The sequence below is a fragment of the Rhinopithecus bieti genome, unplaced genomic scaffold (assembly GCF_001698545.2).
Source record: "Rhinopithecus bieti isolate Rb0 unplaced genomic scaffold, ASM169854v2 scaffold_28163, whole genome shotgun sequence".
NCBI classification, from domain to species: domain Eukaryota; kingdom Metazoa; phylum Chordata; class Mammalia; order Primates; family Cercopithecidae; genus Rhinopithecus; species Rhinopithecus bieti.
This window is the reverse complement of record NW_016813718.1, coordinates 2,054,329-2,074,780: the sequence shown is the minus strand read 5'-3', so window position 1 is coordinate 2,074,780 and position 20,452 is coordinate 2,054,329. Positions and strand designations below refer to the sequence as shown.

The window sequence follows — 20,452 nt, the reverse complement described above, 5'->3', positions numbered from 1 at the left end:
TTAAGAGTGATGGGGTGTCACTTACTCCCATCAAAAAATCTCCCTGGATTTGTGCTTCATAGACTCCCATCTCTCCACTCCAGCATGCCTTTCAGATTCTGGGCATCGGTGAGCAAATCTTCTTCCTCTCTTTGAATAATCATCTTTTCTGTGGGCTTGTTGCTACATTTCTCCCAGAAGACACCCACATACACACACACACACAGCATGCACGCACACCATCACACTAGGAGGAGGAGGGCGCTCAGCCTCCTCTTGCCATTGTCCTGCTCCTTCCCAATCAATCTGCCAACCACAAATTAGCATTACACAGGCATTTACAGTGCAGCCTCCAGGGATAGATAGAAGCTGCTAATCCTTAAGAAGGAGCGCTGGTACAATAGCAAGTGGCCTGCAGCCTCATCTCCGCTCACGGGGGGGTGTTCCTGTGCAGCGCATCTTGCTCCTTTGTGAGCTGGCCAAGTCAACCACAGATGGTGGAGTCACTGGGCCTTGGGCAAAGAGGAGACACTGGAAATCTAAGGATCACCAAGCTTTGCAAATGCCCGCATGACACGCTGTTCACTGTTCGATGACTCTATTTATCCTCAGCAGATGATTCTCTTGGAATGGATTCCTTCTCAGAGCTTCCAGCCTGATCTTTTGTCAGTGTACCCTTCCATTTTTCATTTCTACTGGTTAACATTAATGAATGGCTCCAACTGGGACCAATCCAGGGCATGAAATCCCCTGGGGGGTCAAGTCTGTAGTTCCCACCTGCTCCACCCTCTCAGCAACTTGGATTAACAAAGCTGGGGTTTGTTTTGTTTTACTTTTCTTAAGGGATTGATTTGGCCCTCTGAAGTATGATTGAAATTCCTGATCCCAAAGGAAGGCAGCCCTGGCTAGGTTCCCAGGGTCCTTTCTATCCCCAGGCACGGTCTTCAGGGCCCCCAGGGGCCTCTGATTGCAACTCTGCCTGCTGAAATCCCAAGGGCTGGCTCTTGCAGCAGCCTCCTCTGAGGCTCCCTGCTCAGCTCCTGGGCCCTTATCCTGCAGCTGGGTCTGGAAACCAGAGGAGCTTGCAAGAGGCAAAGCCTCTTATCACAAACATTTCCTGCCTATTCCCGCCTGACCCCGCATACCATAGCCTTTCCCTGGCTAGTTGGGCCACCAACGCAGCCCTCACACAAAAGACTTGAAAGGCAGGGTCCCCAGAATTGTCTCTACTCCAGATTCTTCTCCATCCACACTGTCTCCTTTCTCTAGGGAGCTCACAGGCTCTTCCAGGCCACCCAAACGGTTCAGTCACTGAAAAGCATGGAAGGAATTCAGGTGGAACCTGCAAGAAAGAAGACAAAAGGCAGGTAGAATTTCTAGTTCAAATAGAAGATGTGACTCACAGCTGGAGTTAGGCCCACCTCCCCGAGGACCCCACTGTGCTATCTCTGACAAAGAGATGGAGACAGACTTGAGAGAAAGGCCTGCACACCTATGTGTGTGTGTGCATTTCCCTGGCATCCCCATGTTGTGGCATCCCCATGTGGTGCTGCAAGTGTGGCTGAACCCTGTATGGACTGTTGATGGTATGTGCTGAAGGTCTAGGAGACAGGGCCAGAGGGTCTAGCCAGCCCAACCCAGCTGTGCTCAGCAGGTCACTAAATTCCACAGCCCCTCCCCCCTCCCCACACCTGGGGCACCCTAGTCCCACCCCTTCCCCCCGGCCTACACTGGCCTTCTCTCTGCCTCCTGCCCCCAGCTCACTGTGTGGTCCAAGCCCTCTGCCACAAGAAGAGCCAGGGAGGGAGGGATGGGCCTGCATGTTTACAGTCAAGCATAACTGAGCCTTTATTTTAAATAAATAAAACTTTTAGCTAGTTTTTATTTTCCCTTTCTTTCCAAAAGCAGTTTTGTCCCTCCTCCTCCTCCTCCTCATCATCATCATGGCTGAGCCTTTATCTGTGGGGCCACCCAGGGAGGGGCTGTGGGAGGAGGGAGGAACAGAGGCCAGACTGACCCTGATGCTTCACATCTTCTCAGGCCGTGCGAAGTTCTCTCTCTCTGTCTCTCTCTCTCTCTCATCCTCACAGAGCCTCAAGGTTATTAAGAATTCAGGGATGTCCAGGCCTCAGGAATAGAGACTAAACAGGAAGCCCGGGCTTCATCGTCAGCATATTGTCCATCTGTTCCCCCCAATCACAGGGTTGCCCACCCCCCATATGAAATTGCCATCCATCTGTCTTCCTCTTTGGTCTGTCATCTCTCTGTCTCCCCTACTGGACCCTCATCCATCTGCCCTTCCCATGGGACACTGTCTCTCAAGGTCTCTTTTGGGTTGTCATAAATCCGCCTTCCCCATGGGATGTTCCATCCGTCTGTTACCCCATCGACCTATCATTCCATCCGATCCCCTTGATCACCCTTTCTTGTCCATCTGTCTCCTCCCATAGGACTTACTTTTGCCCATCTGTTTCCCCGAATGGGGCCAGCAATAGTGAGTCTCTGAGGCATGGAAACAGTTGGGATTCTCTTCTGGTTTTGATCCCAGCAACCACAATAGTAGCTACCATCAATCAAGTGTCTATGTGCCATACACTCTACATACATTATTCCCTTTTGCCCTCCAACAGCCCCATATGTGCTTATTTCCCTATTTTACCAGAAGGAAACAGAGGCTCAGAAGGGTTAAGTATCTTGCCCAAGGTCACACAGCTCCTAATGGGAGACACAGGGTAAAAACCGGCTCTGCCAGTATGGAGTAGGGGTGAGGACACAGTCTTCTCACTCCACCCCCAGAATGTAAGACTCCCCTTCCCCTGGCCTCTCTGCACATTTAATTTACACTTTGCTGCTGGATGTTTTCAGACTGATGAAGTTTCCTCCCTGCCCTGGCTCTGCACAAAAAAGTGAGGGAAGAAAAGCAGCCAGATGTGAGAGCATTTTGAAGGTCTTTTTGGGGGGATGGAGAGTGATGTTAAATAAACATCCAATGGTATTCTTTCTGCAAAACGATCCATTTTCATGGCACCCAGGAGTTCGTCCAAGGGTCTCTGGGTCACTGGAGAAAAGTATTCCGTGTGTTTTGGCTCCATATTCTTCCATTGGCCACAAAGAGCTAATTCTTCCAATTAATGAAATCAGCACCACTGATGGAGATGTACTGACAAATTATTTTCAAGATGAATATATTCACACCCATGGTGGGACTGATTGGCCTGAAGGATTTGGAGACTACAGAGTGAAGGTCCCCCTGCCCACTGAAGACACTGAGGTCATTCATGGTGGCCAGGATGTTGGCCACCACCTCAAGGGACGCCTCTCTCCGCTGGAGCCATGGAGACTGGACTGGGTTGTCTGTGTGGAAGGGCTGCCTATCAATGGGCTTCTGTATGGCCTCAGCAGGTCCCCAGTACCCCCCACCCCCTACTGCCCCAGCCAAGTCCCCTTCAGGGCCTGGTCTGAAGGGCCTATTCAGCATTTAGGACTCCCTGATGGGAAGTGAAAGAGAGACAGACAGATGCTTCCGTGGAGCTGGGGAAAAGCTAGAAGCCTGGAGACAGGAAGGGAAGCTTGAAGCCACCAGGGAGGAGCCCAGAGAGAAGAAAAAAGGCAGGCCGGAGGTCCTATAGGATAAGAAAGAGAAGAGGGGAGGAGGGGAGGCTGTGGGGGGAAAGAGAGAGGGTGGGAGAAACAGAGGAGGGGGAGGAGGCCGGAAGGAGGCCTCCATGCCGAGGGAGAGATCCCAGTTGGGAGACAGACCAGAGCCAGAAAGCAGTGTGGGATTTTTTAAGCCACAGATTTAATTTCCTGATGATATTTTTTTCAGGCTGATATTCACAGCATTTTTCATTCCCCAAGCAGATCCGCCAGTCATGAAAAAGTGATCCAGAGTGAGCTGAGTGATGGGCCCAGTTTGAACCTGAACAGACCCATCAGGATAGCCCAAAGTCAAGGCAACATGTCCTCTCTTTTTCTAACCACTAGAGACTAAGGACAAATTTTGCTTCTGGCTGGTCTTGGAGGAGGGGGAAAGAACAGTTTCTAGGCAGCGCTGGTGAATAAGTGACAACGCAAATTCAAGGGCTAAAAGATCTCTGTTAATCATCTCTTTGGTTTCTGTTTTCCTGTGTGGGCCCTGACTGAATCAGTATTCTGAGCTTTGAGAGTTATAAATTAGGAGCTAAAGAAACCAAAGCCCAACTTTCTCCAGGGCATCTTATACCACTACCACCAAGCCATCTTTCTAAAGCCTTATTTTCCTGCTTAAAAATCCATCTGTGCAGCCCTATGCTTACCAAATAAAGTCTACACCCTTCAGCCAGAAAAGCAAGGCCCTCTAGAACCCAGCTGCTCCAAGTGTGGTCCAGCTGCCTTGGCATCACCAGGGGCCACGCCATGGACCTGCTGAATCACCAGGCAACCCTTGTGCGGTGACAGCACGAGAAGCCCTGCTCCTTACCGCTTCTGACCTACTCCAGATAATCTCCTGCTGCTGCCATGGAGGAGGGCTACTTCCGCAGCAAACTGGAAGTGTAAAAGTCTTCAAATATACCTTTCGCTTATCCAGTTCCGAGTGCTGGTTTCTGACTTTCCTTCATCTTAAAGATGCTTCCCCTTGTACCCCTTTGAGGAAATCTCACCCACATTTTAAGACCCAACTCAAATGCCATCTCTTCCAAGGATCCTTCCCTTCTCACTGTCCCCTTTCCTTGCCAGAGGTTAGAACTTCCAAGGCAGTTTGTTTGAATCTCCCTTGGAGTGCTTTCCACCTTCTGTCTTGCATTTTGATTACTCATGTACTTATCAAGGGGCAGCATTGTATAGTGTTTTGCAGGGTTTCCTGGGTTCAAATCCTTGTCCCATGGCTTCCTAACAATAGCACCAAACAAGTGCTTAATCTCTTTGGACCTCAGTCTTCTCATCTGTAAAATGGGAGTAATAATGATACCTACTCATAGAAGTTCTAAGGATTTTTTAAATATATTTATCGAATACCTATGTGCCAAGCAATGGAGATACAAATGTGACCAAAACCATATAGTTCTGTTCTCATAGTGGATTATAGTGCTTGTATAGTGTTTAAAACACAGCGAGTGCTCAATACATTTTAGCTATTATTATGCCTTATCACATTCACCATACCCTTGGCATTTGTGTAAGGCAGGGAGTATATCTATAAAGATACATAGGTGTTATAGCCCCAACATCTAACACAGAGCTTGGCATATAGTGTGCACTCAAAAAGTGATTGTCAACTGACTGAGATGACCCAAAGAACAATGTTCTTAATTGCACAGGAAATGAGAGCTGTCATCCCTAAAGCTCAGTGTTTACCCAACATGGCAGTCTTCCCAAGGTTGACTGTTTTGTGCCCCTTTTCCTAGAACCATAATTTGTTTAATCAATGATTGCTGTTGTTTTTCTAATAATCATTGGTTAAAAGTTCTGTTTCCTCAGTGTGATTTCCATGCTGTCCTCTCATTGGTTTCTTTCTGTGTCCCACTCCCTGCTTCCCCTCTGAAAGCTCAATGTTATGTTTTGGGGTGGGTTTTTAGGGGAGCAAGTGAAATATTTCAACTGGACATAGTATTTATTTTATTTTTAACTTCTTTGTATAACTTAATCAATTGTCTCATTAACATTCTTTTGACTCCCCCAAAAAATGGTTTCTTAAAATTCTTATTTTGTGTTTTCATCTCCAGGGGAACACTTTGGCTGGGTTTTCTACCAAGAATGACACAATTCTTTCCATAGCTACATAGAGGTGGAATTTGAAAACCAAGAGACTTGTATTGGTCCAGCTCTATTGCCTTAGTCCTACGCCCCAAAGAATTCCTCATACACACAAGACCCCAACTCTCCCACTGGCCACATTTCGCAATGGTGCCTCTATTAAAAACGTTCTCTTTCTGCTTAAATCCTAATGGAAAGTGAAATAAATACCATTTAAAAAGCTCTTTCAAGATGAGGGTCATTCCAGAGTCCAGTTGCCTTGAATTACAATGATCCCTGACATATCACTGTTTCCTTCAGACTCAGTTATCGTATTTTTTTATTTCAATCAACAAGCATTTTAAATTTCCTTTCGCATTTCCTTGTGGTGACCTGGTTTTGTTTATTTCTCCTCTCATTTTTTCAAGATGGGGTCTCACTCTGTCGTCCAGACTGGAGTACAGTGACGCAATCAGAGCTCACTGCAGCCTTGAATCCTGAGATCAAGCGATCCTCCCACCTCAGCCACTCAAGTAGTTGGGATTGCAGGTGCAGACCACCATGCCTGCTTCTGGTTTGGTTTAGAGGCAATTCAAATATCATACGTCTCCTATAGTTCTGTCCCATCTACAATTTGCATGTCTCAATCTTCTTTTTTGTTATCCACAGGCAAAATATTATTCAGTGCAAGCTCCCTCCACCCTGGATAGGAAAAGATTTTCCCCTGTATTGCCTTAGCTTTAAGAAAGGCAGAAAAAGACAAGTAAAGTCACTTGTTTGGGATTTCAAGGAACAGGGAAAAAATGGAACCTCTGGCAAGTGGGAATGTGATCTACATGGGAAAATCTCTGAGAAGACACCTGTTCTTCCATTGGTCTTTGTCTCTGAGGCTCCTGGAGCTGCAGCCTCATAGGAGTGGCTCCTTGTTGGAAACTGGGGCAAAAAAGTACAGCACTGATAAGGACAGAGGGCTCTGTCTGTGGAAAAGGGACAATCGGTGAACTTTCGAGCCCAGGGGCAGGGGCAAGGTTTCCAGTGTGAGCTAGACGTCTGGAAACTCAATCTCACCTAGAGTATCAGTTACCTCACAGACTCAAACCCTCTCCTGCGTAAAGGGTGGCAGTAGCGGGGCGGGCCTCTGACATGAAACCCTCTGTTCATTTCTTAATTAACTCTAAGAAATGTGCATCAGAATCTCTTAGAAAGGGAAATTGTTCTGCCCGGTAGAAGGACAGAGGTTTCATCAAGATAGGAGTTTGAGTACGACAAAACTATCTAGAGCTTCCCATGTCTGCCTTGGCCCAGAGAATTAGACATCAGTGGGGTCACTCTTTAGATCATGGGACCATTGCTCCCTGCCAAATTTCTGCTCAGCGCTTGTTTTCCAAAGAGAATCGTAAGAGTTACCCTTGCCCTGCCTACTGTTTTGATATCAAATGTCCTTGGTACTCGAGCATGAAAATATGAGGAACTCTCAGATCCTGATTCTACACACTCTGGCAATTCCAGATAAGCACCTGAATTACAGAATCCTATTTAACATCTGGGTGTGAATTCTCTCCCCATTCACTCTGAGCCTGCCACCAGACTAGCCCTCTCTAAGCCTTCATTCATGTATTCTCCATCAGCATTTAGTATAAACCTATCAGTATGCTTGACACTACACTAGGGACTTGAGGTACAAACAGGCCCAAGACATTATCTGTGCCCTCAAAGGGTTTATTTTCTAGCAGAGAATACAAATGTATGGATTAATAATAGCAGCTACTGTTCATTGAGCCCTTATGAAATGCTTTTTCTTTTAGTGACAACATCTCACTATGATACCCAAGCTGGAAAGCAATGACCATACAAAGGCGTGATCATAGTTCACTATACCCTCAAACTGCTTGGCTCAAGCAACCCTCCTGTGTCAGCCTCTTGAGTAGCTGGGACTACAGGCACACACCACTGCACCCTGCATATGATATGCTTTTGATAAACATTGAGCTAAATAGTTGTAGTAGACAGCCTCTAAAATAGCCCACAATGATCTTCTCCTGAAATTCACATGCTTGTGTAGGGCCCTTCCACATTGACTAGGGCTTATCCAAAAATAATAGGATCTATGGAAATAACAGTACATGACTTCTGAGGCCAGGACATAAATGACAATGCAGCTTCCACCTTGCTGTCTCTTGGATCATTCACTGTAGGGGACTCCAGATGCCATGTGGTGAAGATACTCAGGAAGCTCTATCCTGTGGGAAGGTCCACATGGAGAGGAACTGAGACTGCCCACCAATAGCCAACGAGGAATTGAAACCTTCTGCCCATAGCCATGTGATTGAGTCATCTTGGAAACAGTGCCTCCAGCCACAGACAAGCCTTCAAATAACTGTAGTCCCATCTAACATCACAACTGCATCCTCATGAGGCAGAACCACCCAGCTAAGCTGCTCCCAAATTCCTGACCCACAGACAGAAAACCATGTTTATTATTGGTTTAAGCCACTAGATTTTACGGTAATTTGCCATGTAGCAATAGGTAACTAATACAGAGCTTTGTGTTCATTTTCTATTGACTCTTCAGGCCAGTCCTAGTGGGTATTTATTATTATCCCAACTTTACAAATGAGGACACTGAGATTTAGAAAGGTTATAGCAAGAGGCAAAGTCACAGCTAAATAGCTAAGTCTTCTGAACTTCAAACTCTGTGTCTTTAGCCTCTATGTAATAAAATGATTTTGGCGCAAATGCAGAAGTCTATACAGGGAACAAAAGGTCACAGTGGGAGTAGTGAACTCCAACTGGAAAGTCTGGACCTGGAGGGGAGGAGGAGGCAGGGAAGACTTGTTAGAGGGTATCAGACTTGCAGTAAAAAGGAAGGATGAGCAGATGTTCACCAGGTGGGCAGCAAGGAAAGGGATTCCAGATGAAGCAGCATGAGCAGGGTCATGGAGGCACCAAATAGCCTGTGTTCAGAACCTCTGAAGTTTCCAGACCTGGAAGAACTGAGGCTTTGTGGCTTGTACATAAGGGGATACTCTTGGTTCTTGCCCAAGGTCTATTCTTGCAGTCACAGGACAGAACCCTGTGCCCCCCAAATAATTAGCACATTTCCTACAAACTGCTGTCCCAGTCTCTTCTCTTGATTAACTTAAATCCCCATTCACTCCCCATTTCTTTCCTAGGTCAGTTCTTTTTTTTTTTTTTTAAGATGGAGTCTCACTCTGTTGCCAGGCTAGAGTACAATGGCGTGATCTCAGCTCACTGCAACCTCCGCCTCTTGGGTTCAAGCGATTCTTCTGCCTCAGTCTCCCAAATAGCTGGGACTACAGGCACGTGCCACCACATCCAGCTAATTTTTGTATTTTTAGTAGAGACAGGGTTTCACTATGTTGGCCAGGTTGGTCTCGATCTCTTGACCTTGTGATCTGCCTGCCTTGGCCTCCCAAAGTGCTGGGATTACAGGGATGAGCCACCATGCCTGGCCAGTCAGTTCTCTTTTAAAGACCCAGCTCCCTGGCATCCCCATCATGCATACTACTGTTCTTCTTGGCAGGCAACTCTTGCTCCTTACAAAAATGTGGTTGTGATGCTTATATTTGAATTCATAACATCTCTTTTCTACTGCAAAATACCATGTAAACTTTACTTTCTTTAGCAGGGTCACAAGAATGGCAAATTAGGGAGATTCATGGGACCAAGTGTATTGGATTATAGAAAGGTGCTTTTAACTTTTATGTGATTGGTGTAAAAGTAATTGCAGTTTTTGCCATTACTTTCTTGGGAAATAAACAATTACTTTTGCACTAACCTAATACCTTTTCTCATAGCAGCCTTCTGGATCCTTGGTGGATTATAAATTAGAGATGCACAATACAAGGAATTAGTAGCTAGTTTAATAACAGTATCCACACCCCAAAAATATTGACCATGGGTTGATGTCAAGGTCTAGAGGACAATCTATACTGGCATGACCAACGGTTCTGCCCTCAGCCCTCTCCCAGGCAACATCTTTTAAACCAATAACTTGAATGAAGATATAGAAAGTAGGTTTATCAAATTACCTAATGGTTAAAACAGGTAGGTAGCAACCCCATGAGATGGCAGAACTAAAACTGTCTCCCAAAAGGCTAACATGAGTCAAGTCTTACCAAGACATCTTTACCTGACATGTAAAGTCCTTCACTTGAGTTCCAAAAGTAACTGCACAGATACACAATGAAGATTTCTGACTCAGGGTAACTGTAAAAGGGAAGAACATTAAAGAGTTTTAGCTCTAGTTGAATGGAAGCGAAGACACAGCCTGCGCTAGGGGAGAGGAGGAGGGACAGTTGGATTCTTCTGAAGGTTTACTGCTGAGATTCGACAGCCTCACCACCAACCCCGGGCTGTATTTAGTAACTCGCACTCTACTCCATAAATGTGTTTGGGTTTCCAGCCCCCTCCCCGTGGCCCTCACCCCAGACTGAGCCAGGAGCCCTTAGAAGGTAATGAGAACACTGAGAGCTTGCAGTCTGGGAAGAGCTTGGAAACGAGAGCGCTCAGAGCCTCTCCCTGAGCGGCCCTATCCCTGCTGATAAGGCTGAGAGCAAAGCTGGCTGACAAGTGATTGGAAACAGGAGTTCCCAAACCCTTTAACTCTTTCCTACCCTGCTTGTGCGCTGGAGTCTCCATCTCCCTTGGCTTCCTCCTCTCTGTATCAGGGCTCTCTTCTCCCTCTACCAGGCTTTCCATCTACTCCGCCTTTTGTCCTGATGAGTACTGAATGCTGTCCTTCTGCCTGAAAAGTAGTCACTTTCACCATCAAAGATGCAGGCTGCCCAGACAAGTCAACCAGGGAGTCTCCCTCTGGTCCAGACCCTACCAAGCTCACTTAGACAACCACACCTGTTGCCGGGCACGGTGGCTCAAGCCTGTAATCCCAGCACCTTGGGAGGCCAAGACGGGCGGATCACAAGGTCAGGAGATTGAGACCATCCTGGCTAACATGGTGAAAACCTGTCTCTACTAAAAAAATACAAAAAACTAGCCGGGCGAGGTGGCGGGCGTCTGTAGTCCCAGTTACTGGGGAGGCTGAGGCAGGAGAATGGCGTAAACCCGGGAGGGGTCTGTCTGTGACAGTGGCCAGCATGACTGAAGCTAAGAGGTAAGCTTCCCTCCTTACCCTGGGGATGGGCACTAAGGAAAAGCCAGGCTTAAGAGCCACAGTAATTAAGTGTAAAAGAAGCTTCCTTCAGTAGAATGGAATTCAGATAAAATGCCATTATCATGCAAAGCAGCTTTGCACCTAAAAGCCCTTACTCAAACAGGCAGTTTAATTAAATCCCTAATCTCCTCTGGCCTATTTGACCCCTTCTCTCCTCCTCTTATCCCCTTACCACTCCCACCCGCTGCCTCAACCACACCCTTACCTTCAAGATTCCATTTAAAACACCCCACCTGTAAGTGTGCAAAATCTACCCAAAAAAGGTACTTTTGGGGTCCTCTTTAGAGTTTTGTTGCTGTGTCTTAGGGGTTAGCTCCCTGAGGCTCAGACAGCTCTGACTTGGGTGCTGGATGCTGGCAGCAAGAGTGCGCATGATGATGGTGATTCCCACAATGGCCGTGGTCAAATGAAGTGAGGGGGAGTCAGCACTCTCACCCACTGATTCCTGCTCAGCCCCAGGAGGCTGATGCCCATTTATAACCCACCCCATGCCATGAAAAGTCTGCAGTCTCCCTCTCCACAGTAAGTGTGAGGCAGCCCTAACAGGCTTGGATGTTAGGACTCTGCTGTTAAACCAGAAGGGACAGGGATGGAGAAATTGACCTGTCTGTGGGCATCTCCATTTCTGAGGCTGCACTGGTGGCTGCTCTGAAGCCTAGGAGGGATGCTAAACCTGTTAGTAAGATTTGCAGGGAAAAGCCTGCAGCTATGATCTGGAGTAGACTACCTGCTGTAGGTAGTGAGAGAGGCTAAGAGAAGGAAGACTGGAATGGGGTGGGAGGGTGACGAGGCTGAAGTGCACTGATAAAGAAAAACCTAATAGTACCTTCTGACATCTGCAAAGTGCTTTATAAGTTTGTGCCTTCGTTCAGGAAAAGAAAGAAAGAAAATCATGTATAGAATATGCCAGGTACCATGGCCTGCTTCTCTCAATTTGAACCTTGTAAAGTAAATCTCCCTCCCTCCCCACTCCACATACAGGAGAAAAAAACTGTGATGCAAGGAGGTGAAGTGACTTTCCCAGTGGCACACAGCTCATGACTGGCAGAGTGAGGATTCAAACACTGGCCTGCCTTCCTGAAAATCGATGCTCTTTCTGCTAAACCACAGATCACCCACAAGGATTACAGTGTTGGAGTGGGGATTAACCACCCAAGAATATTCATGGCATCATGGGCCAAACTCCATCTCTTCTCCCTCATGCAGCAAGAAAGTTTCCATCTCAAAACAAGCCATTTCCTCTGAGCAGCGGTCTAGGCAGGGATGAGAAAATCAGCCCTCAGTCCTGTGGATACAGGCCAAGAAAGCTGGGCTTGTGGAAGGCTTCTTGGGGTTCAAACCCAGGAGAATAAAGAGTCCCAGAGGAAACTTTTCTTTGCAGGAAAGAAGTGTCCGGGGCCGTGGTGGGGGAGGGGGCATCTGTAAGTCATAGACCTCTCCATTTTATACCTCATTCCTTTGGTGGGGGCAAGCAGTGGAGCCATCTCTATTTGGGAAACAGTGAAACTCAAATCACCATGAACCCTGCACTTTCTCTGTTAATTGTGTGAACTTCACTGTGCCTGGAGAATGCATGGACCTGCATTAGATGAAGTTATATTTCTGGAATATTACATATATATCTGTGCAATATATCAATTATATGGAATATATATATTGAATATATTACATATAATAATATATATGAATAACATATTTTCCTATATGTTATATATAATATAATCCTAATATATATTATAATGTATATTATATCTTCTATTTCCTTGTATTGTGGGTTTTCTTTGCAAAGAGTAGATACCCTTTCGGGAGGTTCCAATAAATCTTATGAGTAAATGACTGAAGCTGGCAGTGTTTGAGACGGCACATACCCATCCCCTGAGGGAACTCCTAAGCCTTTTGATTCTCCAGCCCTGAGCTGGTTCTCCCCAGCCAGCCCTGTCAATTTGGGGCCACCTCGCTCCAAGCCAGGTATTTCCAAAGGTCATCGACTTGGAATAACAGGTGCTACTGTTTTGACATCAGAAAGACAGCCTGGGACCAAAGAATCCTCCATAGCTTCAGGACTGATGTGGGTGGGTTAAGAAAGTTGGATTTTGGATGAGATCTGTTACAGGGTCCTTTGTCTGTCTTATAGCAAAGAAAACTGAGAAGAATTTTAAAAGGCTGCCTTGGTCTCCAGAATCCCTCTGGAAGCAGATGGCATGTCAACAGGTTCCAGGGCAGGCTCCAGAGGCCCCAGACCTGGGAGCCTTATTGGAATGTAATTAACCTAAGTGCTGGCTGTTAGGATGAAAAGGCAGGAATGCAATTATGGAAGGAGCATGAGGTGAGCTTTCATTGATTAACCTGTCCTGTCTGATTCCATTCCCTACTGAGGTGATTTTGGGGGCCCTCTGAGGGTTGCCCTGTGCCCTCAGGGTTATGAGAAAGGAAAACAATCACTGCAGAAAGTGAATACCTAAAACAGACTTCAGGAGGCCTGTGTGGACCCCCAAAATTGCCTGGAAAATGCACTTGTGCAAAATGCAAAGTGTACATTTTTGAGGAAGAGGCTGGACACTTATCACTTGCTTGAAGGGGTCTGCAGTCCCCAAAGGGTTAAGAATCTCTGTTCTAGAGGAGTGAAAGCTCAGCACAGTTGCTAGAGTAGGACCTCAGGAAAAGTTCCTTCAGTTTGCAACTTCAAATGGCCATAATCCATCTGAGTTCAGTTCTGGCTCTACCACTTACCAGCAAGTCACTTAGCCTCTCTGCGCCTCAGTTTCATCTGTAAAATGAGGGACATCTCAGGGTTCATAAGATAATTGAATGATATACAAATACAAAACATTTTTATTTTAGACAGAGTCTCACTCTGTCACCCAGGCTAGAGTGCAGTGGCACGATCTCGGCTCACTGCAACCTCTGCCTCTTGGGTTCAAGCAATTCTCCTGCTTCAGCTTCTGGAGTGGCTGGGATTATAGGTGCCTGCCACCACGCCCGGCTAATTTTTGTATTTTTAGTAGAGACGGGTTTCACTGTGTTGGCCAGGCTGGTCTCGAACTTCTGATATCAGGTGATCTGCCCGTCTCAGCCTCCCAAAACTGGGATTACAGGTGTGAGCCACCACGCTGGTCAAAACTCTTTTTATCCATCTTGCTCTGTCACCAGGCTGGAGTGCAGTGGCATGATCTTGGCTCACTGCAACCTCCGCCTCCCAGGTTCAAGTGATTCTCCCACCTCACCCTCTTGAGTAGCTGGGATTACAGGTGCCCGCCACCAGGTGTGGCTAATTTTGGTATTTTTTAGTAGAGACGGGGTTTCACCATGTTGGCCAGGCTGGTCTCGAACTCCTGACCTCAGGTGATCTGCCTACCTCAGCCTCCCAAAGTGCTGGGATTACAGGCATGAGCCACCTTGCCTAGTCAAAACTCTTAACCCAACATCAAGCTCTTGGTAAGCACTCAATAAATGGAAGCCATTTTGATTATGATTATCAAAGTCTAGAATATAAAGTGGACTGTGTACATGTACTCTTCAGGAGCAGTCTTTTGGCCCCAAACTAGATTCTATGGGAATCCCCAGGTAAGATGCTCCTCCAAAATGAAGTGGAGCCGTGTGACCCAGGGTCTTTAAACATTGCTTTCTCAAACCCTCCCCCAGTAGGATACTTCTCCCCGAGAGGCACAGGGATCTAGCCACACTGGGAGATAAGCTTCTGGAAGTGGGGGCACATCAAGCATCTGGGTGGTACCAGTGCCTGGGCCTGACCTGGAGTCTTCACCAGCCTGCCCCTTTTGGGGAAGCTTCTGACCATTTTGATTACCAAAATCTTCCTGCCTTTTGGGATAATACATTCAAATGCCCCATTGAGACAGACTTCTGTATCTTTACAGGCCCCAGAATGAGACCAACCCAAGGCCCAGCATCTGCAGAATGTCCAAGGTGGAACCAGGAAGGAAAAACTAAACCACTCCTTTTCCCCTCTTGCCAACACACCCTTCTCTCCTCCCAGATCCTTGGAGCTCTCCGCCCTCAGAACCTACAAGCTGCCCAGTGGTCTTCCAGACCAGCCCCAATTGCTTCCAGCCTCCTTCCTCCAGCACACCCCTGCAGCCTTGGGCCAGTGATCCTATGCCAAAGCCTCCCCCACCTCTGGGCTCAGAAGCAGGTGTAATCCCAACTCCAGCAGGGAATTCCAGAGGTGAAGCTCACGGGAGAATCTTTAATCTTCAGTTCCCAGGAGAGAAGATACCCAAAGAGCAGGGAGCAGGAACCAGCTCCAGGCCATCCATTTGTTTATTCATCAGTCATTCATTTATGCATTAATCATTCATTCCCCCCACCCATCAATCACTCATCTGCTTATTTATTCATTCAGTGTGTTTGTACCTTGTCCTTGCTTTGGTTACCGCAGATGTTGGTCCTCTCCTGCTTTGATCTGTCCCCTGTTTCTCTGGCAGTTGCACAGCAGAAGCCTTCTCATGTCCTTTGTTGGGTACTTGGCTGAGAGGCTGTCTCCCTCTCAGAGGTGCCTGAGGAAAGCCAAAGGGACAGTGCAGAGCTGTCTGCTGCCTGCAATTTCCCTTCCATTGCAAAATCCAGTCTTCTGGTCCACAGGTCAGTGGGAGAGATTGGGAGGGGCTGCAGAGGAGTCTCCAGGGCCAATCGAGGAATAATGGTCTGGACATCCTCACCATGTGCGAGCTCTGGCTGTTTAAAAAAAAAAAAAAACAATATGCTGATGCTTCTGGGAGAAAGGTGACTGTAGGAGACTCTAAGCCTCTGTGCCTTGTTGTGAGGCCTGAGCTCAGATCTTTGAGGGGGTCCAGGGAACATGGTATGGGAAAACCTGGGGATGGAGTTTCAGAGACCTAAGCTGTGAACCTTCTGACAGGTCTCCCGTCTTCCATCCTTCCATCTACCTGGCCCCGTAAAGTCTGTTCTCAGCCAGCAGCCAGAGATCCTTTAGTAAAAGACCATGTCCTACCTCTTCTCAAAACCCTGCCCTGACTTTCAGTTCTCTCAGAGCAAAAGCCAAGGCCCCACTTGATGGGGTCCCCCTCATCTCCCACTCACTCCCTCCATTCAGCCCCCATTGGCCCCATCCTTCCTGAACTCACCAGCCACACTCCTACCTTAGGGCTTTTGCTATAATTGTTTCTTCTGAAACAGGCTTGACCTGGATGACATGCTTGAAAATGACTCACTTTCTCAATTCCTTCAAGTCTTTGCTCAGCTGAAACCTTCCCCATGAGCCTACCATGACCCATCCTATTAAAAATTGCAAAGCACACAGGCGCACGCACACACACACACACAAACACACACACACACACCCACTCTCAACGCCCCTGCTCCTTAGCACTCATCATCTTCTAACATAATACATAATTTACTTATTATTTTTACCATTTATTATCTGTCTCTGCCTGCTCAAGTATAACTTCCAATAGGGCAGGGGTCTTTGTATGTTTTCTTCACTGATGTGTCCCGAGGGTGGGCCATCCCATGGATGCCTGGTATATAGCAAGAGCTAGTAAAACATTCCTTGGATGAAAGAATGAATGAGTTAATGGGCTGTAGGAAGCTCTGAGGATGAAGCTTGTGAAGCCACAGGCTGTGGAGTTGGGGCTTCTTGGGGGTAGAATTTAGGAGGCCCACAGTGGCTTCTATCAGCTGTGCTAAGGAGAGAGGAGCCAGGCAAATTGCCCGCTCCCAGCCTTCTCGGGGAGGAAAGGTAGGCAGCAGCGTTGGTGGGGATTGTGCTAACTCAAGATGCCAGCTTCATGCCGCTCTGGGGCTGGCCAGCACTCTGGATGTCATTAGCTGATTTGTTCTGCTCTGCAGAATGTACTTTTCATATTTAGGCAGAAAAAACAGCTTTCGATCCTTGTGCCCTTTCTTCTGTGAGCTGTAGCACATGGCCTGCTTATTATGAATTAATCCTCTAAAGAGCATGTTCATTATTCTAATTTGATTGTGCTTCGTTTCAGAAAATAACTAAACCCAGTGCGGAATAAACTCCAATGCTGATCGGTTTTCAAGACGTTAACCTAAGACAAAACACTGCTAGAGGGCAGCAGCAATTTGGAATCATTAAAGGGAACCCATGTCAATAATAAAAACAAAACTAAAATGCAGAATTAAATTAAGGAATAGGAAATTAAATTTGGGAATCTAATCTAAAATTGAGGCCTTATATGCACAGGCTTACCCTGGCTTGGCTCTTCACTCAGGAGTGCTCAGCAGAGGAGGTTCTGCAGAGGTTCCCACAACCAGGGAAGTGGCAGCCCCTCCTGGGTGACAGTTTGCTGCTCTGGGAAGAGAGATGTGGGCTGAAGTGGGAGAAAGGGGGCTTTCCTCCCACAGGGTCAACTGAGATGAAGACGAAAGCCACATTGTCACAGCTGCATCTGGACGGCTCGTCCTGAGCCCTGGTGACCGGTTCAGGAGAACTGCCTGCAGCCAAGAGTCCAAGCTGCCATTCACTAAGAGGAAGTACAGGAAATGAGGCAGATGGTGCTGAGTGGCTGCTGGCCTGAGATGCTGGGAGTGGTCAGCCCTGGGCAAAGAAGCCGCGCCAGCCCTCCTTCACCTTTGGGCCCTGGGCACCCTCCCACAGGTGACCCAGCTCAGGACAGAGGCTGAGGGAGTTTCCTCCTGCCTGGGCAATGGCCCCAAGCAGAGTCCTGGCCTCCCCACCACCACCATGAGAGCCCAGTTCCAGATGGAGGAGCCCCAGACTCCAGCATCACCATGGCAGGTCAGGCCTGCCCCAGGCAAAATGAGAAAGGGAGGATGGGAAGGATGGGGGCTGGGGATGAGAAGAGAGCCAAATTATAAAGTGTCTGCAAGTCAGATGTACAGTCAGGGGCAGAGTTAGCACCTTGGCTCAGGCTTCATTATGTATTGATTTTCTAGACCCTGTCCCTGGGGTAGTCTCTCTTTTTTCTCTCCATATTTCTACCTCCTCTGGCTCTCTTCCTCTCTTTCTCCCACCTCCCTCCTCAAAGTGAAAAGAGATCAGCCTTCTGAGTCAGACAGACTGATTTGGAGCCACAGTTCTTCCTCTTACTTGGTACTAGAGCTTCAACAAACTATCTTGCCTTCCTTGACCTCAGTTTCCTCATATGCAATGCTAATAATATCTGCCTCCTTGGTTTGGGCTAAATGCAAGAAAGCACCTGGCACAGAGCAGGCACTCAGGCACTTCTGCTTTTTCATTCTGTTTCACCAGTGATTCTTTACACACCACTCTCTACACACACATGCACCCACGTGCACACGTGTGCACACACAGGCTCCGCAGGCTCCATCCTCTGCCAAAGGCCTTAGACTGTGTTTCTAGAGCACCACAAGTAGTTAGAAAAAAAAAAAGTCCAGTCAATCAAATGCAATCAACTGCTTGCTTTGATTCACAAAGGCAAACATTCAAACAGACAGCCATATCCCAGTATCAAAGTGAAGTTTTCCATTGCCATTTTCATTTGGAGTTCTACATGGATAAATTAGCCACCTTAAAATAGATCTCTTTTTTGAAAAAAGAAGAGAATACAAACAAGCAAAAAAATAATAATAATCACTTGTTCTCATTTAATTCACATTTTGATCAAGAAACTGATGCACAAAATTGAAGCCACAATGTTGATTGGTCAGTTAAACAGTGATTGCGTCTAAAACTATTCAAGATGGAGACCACAAGGACAAATAAGGCTAAGAGTTCTGTCTTGAATTCCCTGGCTACTTTGCTAACTGCCTGCAGACAGCATGCTAGTCTCTTGCCTGTCTCCTGATTTATACCCATAAATTTATACCCATAAATAAGGCACTGTGTGGCACAACCAATCTCGGTTCTCCCAGAACAAACCCAGAAACCTCAGAGCAGCCACCTGGTGTGGATCCAAAATCCATGGAAGATCCACCTTCAATGTCAATGGAAAGGAAGCAGGAGAGCCACACCCTGGCCTGAGGCTACTAGGGAGAAGGAAGGGTTACCCTGAAGGTGAGGACCAGGGCCAGGTAAGCCACAAGGTTGGCCTACACTTGGGTCCGGGGCAAATACTGGAAAATGACCCCTCAGCCTTTAAAAGTTAAAAAGGTATGCAAATTTCTTAGACACATAAAACTCTTAACAGAAGACTTATCCAGGGAGTCCCACCTGTTGAGGAGCTCAGTTGATGGGGGGTTAATTTCTAGAAGTCTGGAGTAAGTGTGGTCAGTTAAATGGTATTATGGACCGACCGCACGTTTCTATCCCCCGAAATTCATATGTTGAAACCCTAATTCCAAATAGGATGATATTAGGAGGTGGGGCCTTTGGGAGGTAATTCGGTTTAAATGAGGTCATGAGGATAGAGCTCCCATGATGGCATTAGTGACCTTACAAGAAGAGAAAGAGACTAGAGTCGTTTGAGGACACAGAGAAAAGACAGCCATCTGTTTTCTCTCCAGGAAAAGGACCCTCACCATCTGGAGGTGCTGGTGCCTTGATCTTGGACTTCCCAGCTTCCAAAACTGTGAGAAACAAGTGTTTGTTGTTCAAACCACCCAGTTTATGGTATTCTGTTGTAGCAGCCTGAACTGATAAAGACACATGGTTTCTGTATTTCTGATCTTCAGTGAAAACCTCCGTTTCCAGAATATGAAACTGCCTGCCTGGGAGGGCTTTTGTGTGGAGGCAGTTTCCCCATTTTACCATGAAGCCTCAAGTCATGTCTACCCAACAGAAGAGTTTTCAAGGTGGCTACACTTGAGAGGGAAACTAATTTGTTTCCCTAAAACAACTAAATTCCCTTCCATATTAAGTCCGTATACCTTGAGTTTGTGCAACCCATCCAACCAGGGATACTTTCCCCATTGGTAACTCTAATATTATTGCTGATAACACTAGTGAAAATAGTCAACATTCATTGAGAGCTTACTTGATGCCACACATTTGTTCTAAGTGTTTCATAAGAATTATTTCATTTAATCCTTACAACAACCATATGAGGCAGACATTATTGTCCCCATTCTATAGATGAGGCAACTGAGGCCCAGAAAACAGAGCAGCTAGCCCATTATAACAACAAAACACAGCAGCACTGGGGTTTGAACCTAGGCGATGCCCCAGATTCTGGAGTCTCCTCACCATTAAACAGTACTCCCTGTTGGTCACCAGCTCCCCTCATCCACACATCTATCCATAGTGACCCTAAATATAGGCCACATGGAAAAGAGAGTTCACCATGCCTTTGGGAACTCATATCTGGAAGGCAGGCTTGTGTTTACAAAATGCCTTCCCATGGCTTTTCTCCCCTGGTCCTTGTGGAACATGGTGGCTAGGTCTTCAAGGTCATCCTTGCCTTTCAGCAAATGCTGTGTCCTGGGCTCTGTGGGGTGTATGGTATAGAGACAAGACCATGCTTTATTCTATCTCATGGATTAGCTTCTCACAGCCCATAAGGGCAACAGAAGCTTGGCACCCAGCAGAACATTCCTGGAGGAAACAGCCTTGTCAGTGTGCAGGTACTCATTTAAATTCCAGACCCTGGTTTTTAAGACATACATCTGCAGTGGGCATATGTAGTGATAGATGAAAACAGA

General features: G+C 46.9%; 1 protein-coding gene across 1 annotated transcript; it reads right to left on the bottom strand.

Moving 5' to 3' along the window:
• Window positions 1-792: 792 nt before the first annotated feature.
• On the bottom strand, window positions 793-16,064 carry LINC02898 (long intergenic non-protein coding RNA 2898). Its single transcript, XM_017848900.1, has 4 exons — window positions 15,988-16,064; window positions 15,257-15,577; window positions 9,845-9,921; window positions 793-1,321 (listed from the first exon to the last, which is right to left on the bottom strand). The coding sequence occupies exons 2-4, from the start codon at window positions 15,562-15,564 to the stop codon at window positions 1,311-1,313; spliced, it is 396 nt and encodes a 131-aa protein (XP_017704389.1). The 5' UTR covers window positions 15,565-15,577; window positions 15,988-16,064; the 3' UTR covers window positions 793-1,310.
• Between the last annotated feature and the right edge of the window lie 4,388 nt (window positions 16,065-20,452).

What these genes read in the sequence shown, in the direction of transcription:
- LINC02898 (XM_017848900.1), bottom strand. Translation starts at nt 15,564, where the DNA reads ATGGTGAGGATGTCCAGACCATTATTCCTCGATTGGCCCTGGAGACTC. An exon ending in GTAACCAAAGCAAGGACAAG is followed by an intron (nt 9,922 to 15,256) that starts GTACAAACACAC and finishes TCCCTTTTACAG; the next exon opens with TTACCCTGAGTCAGAAATCT.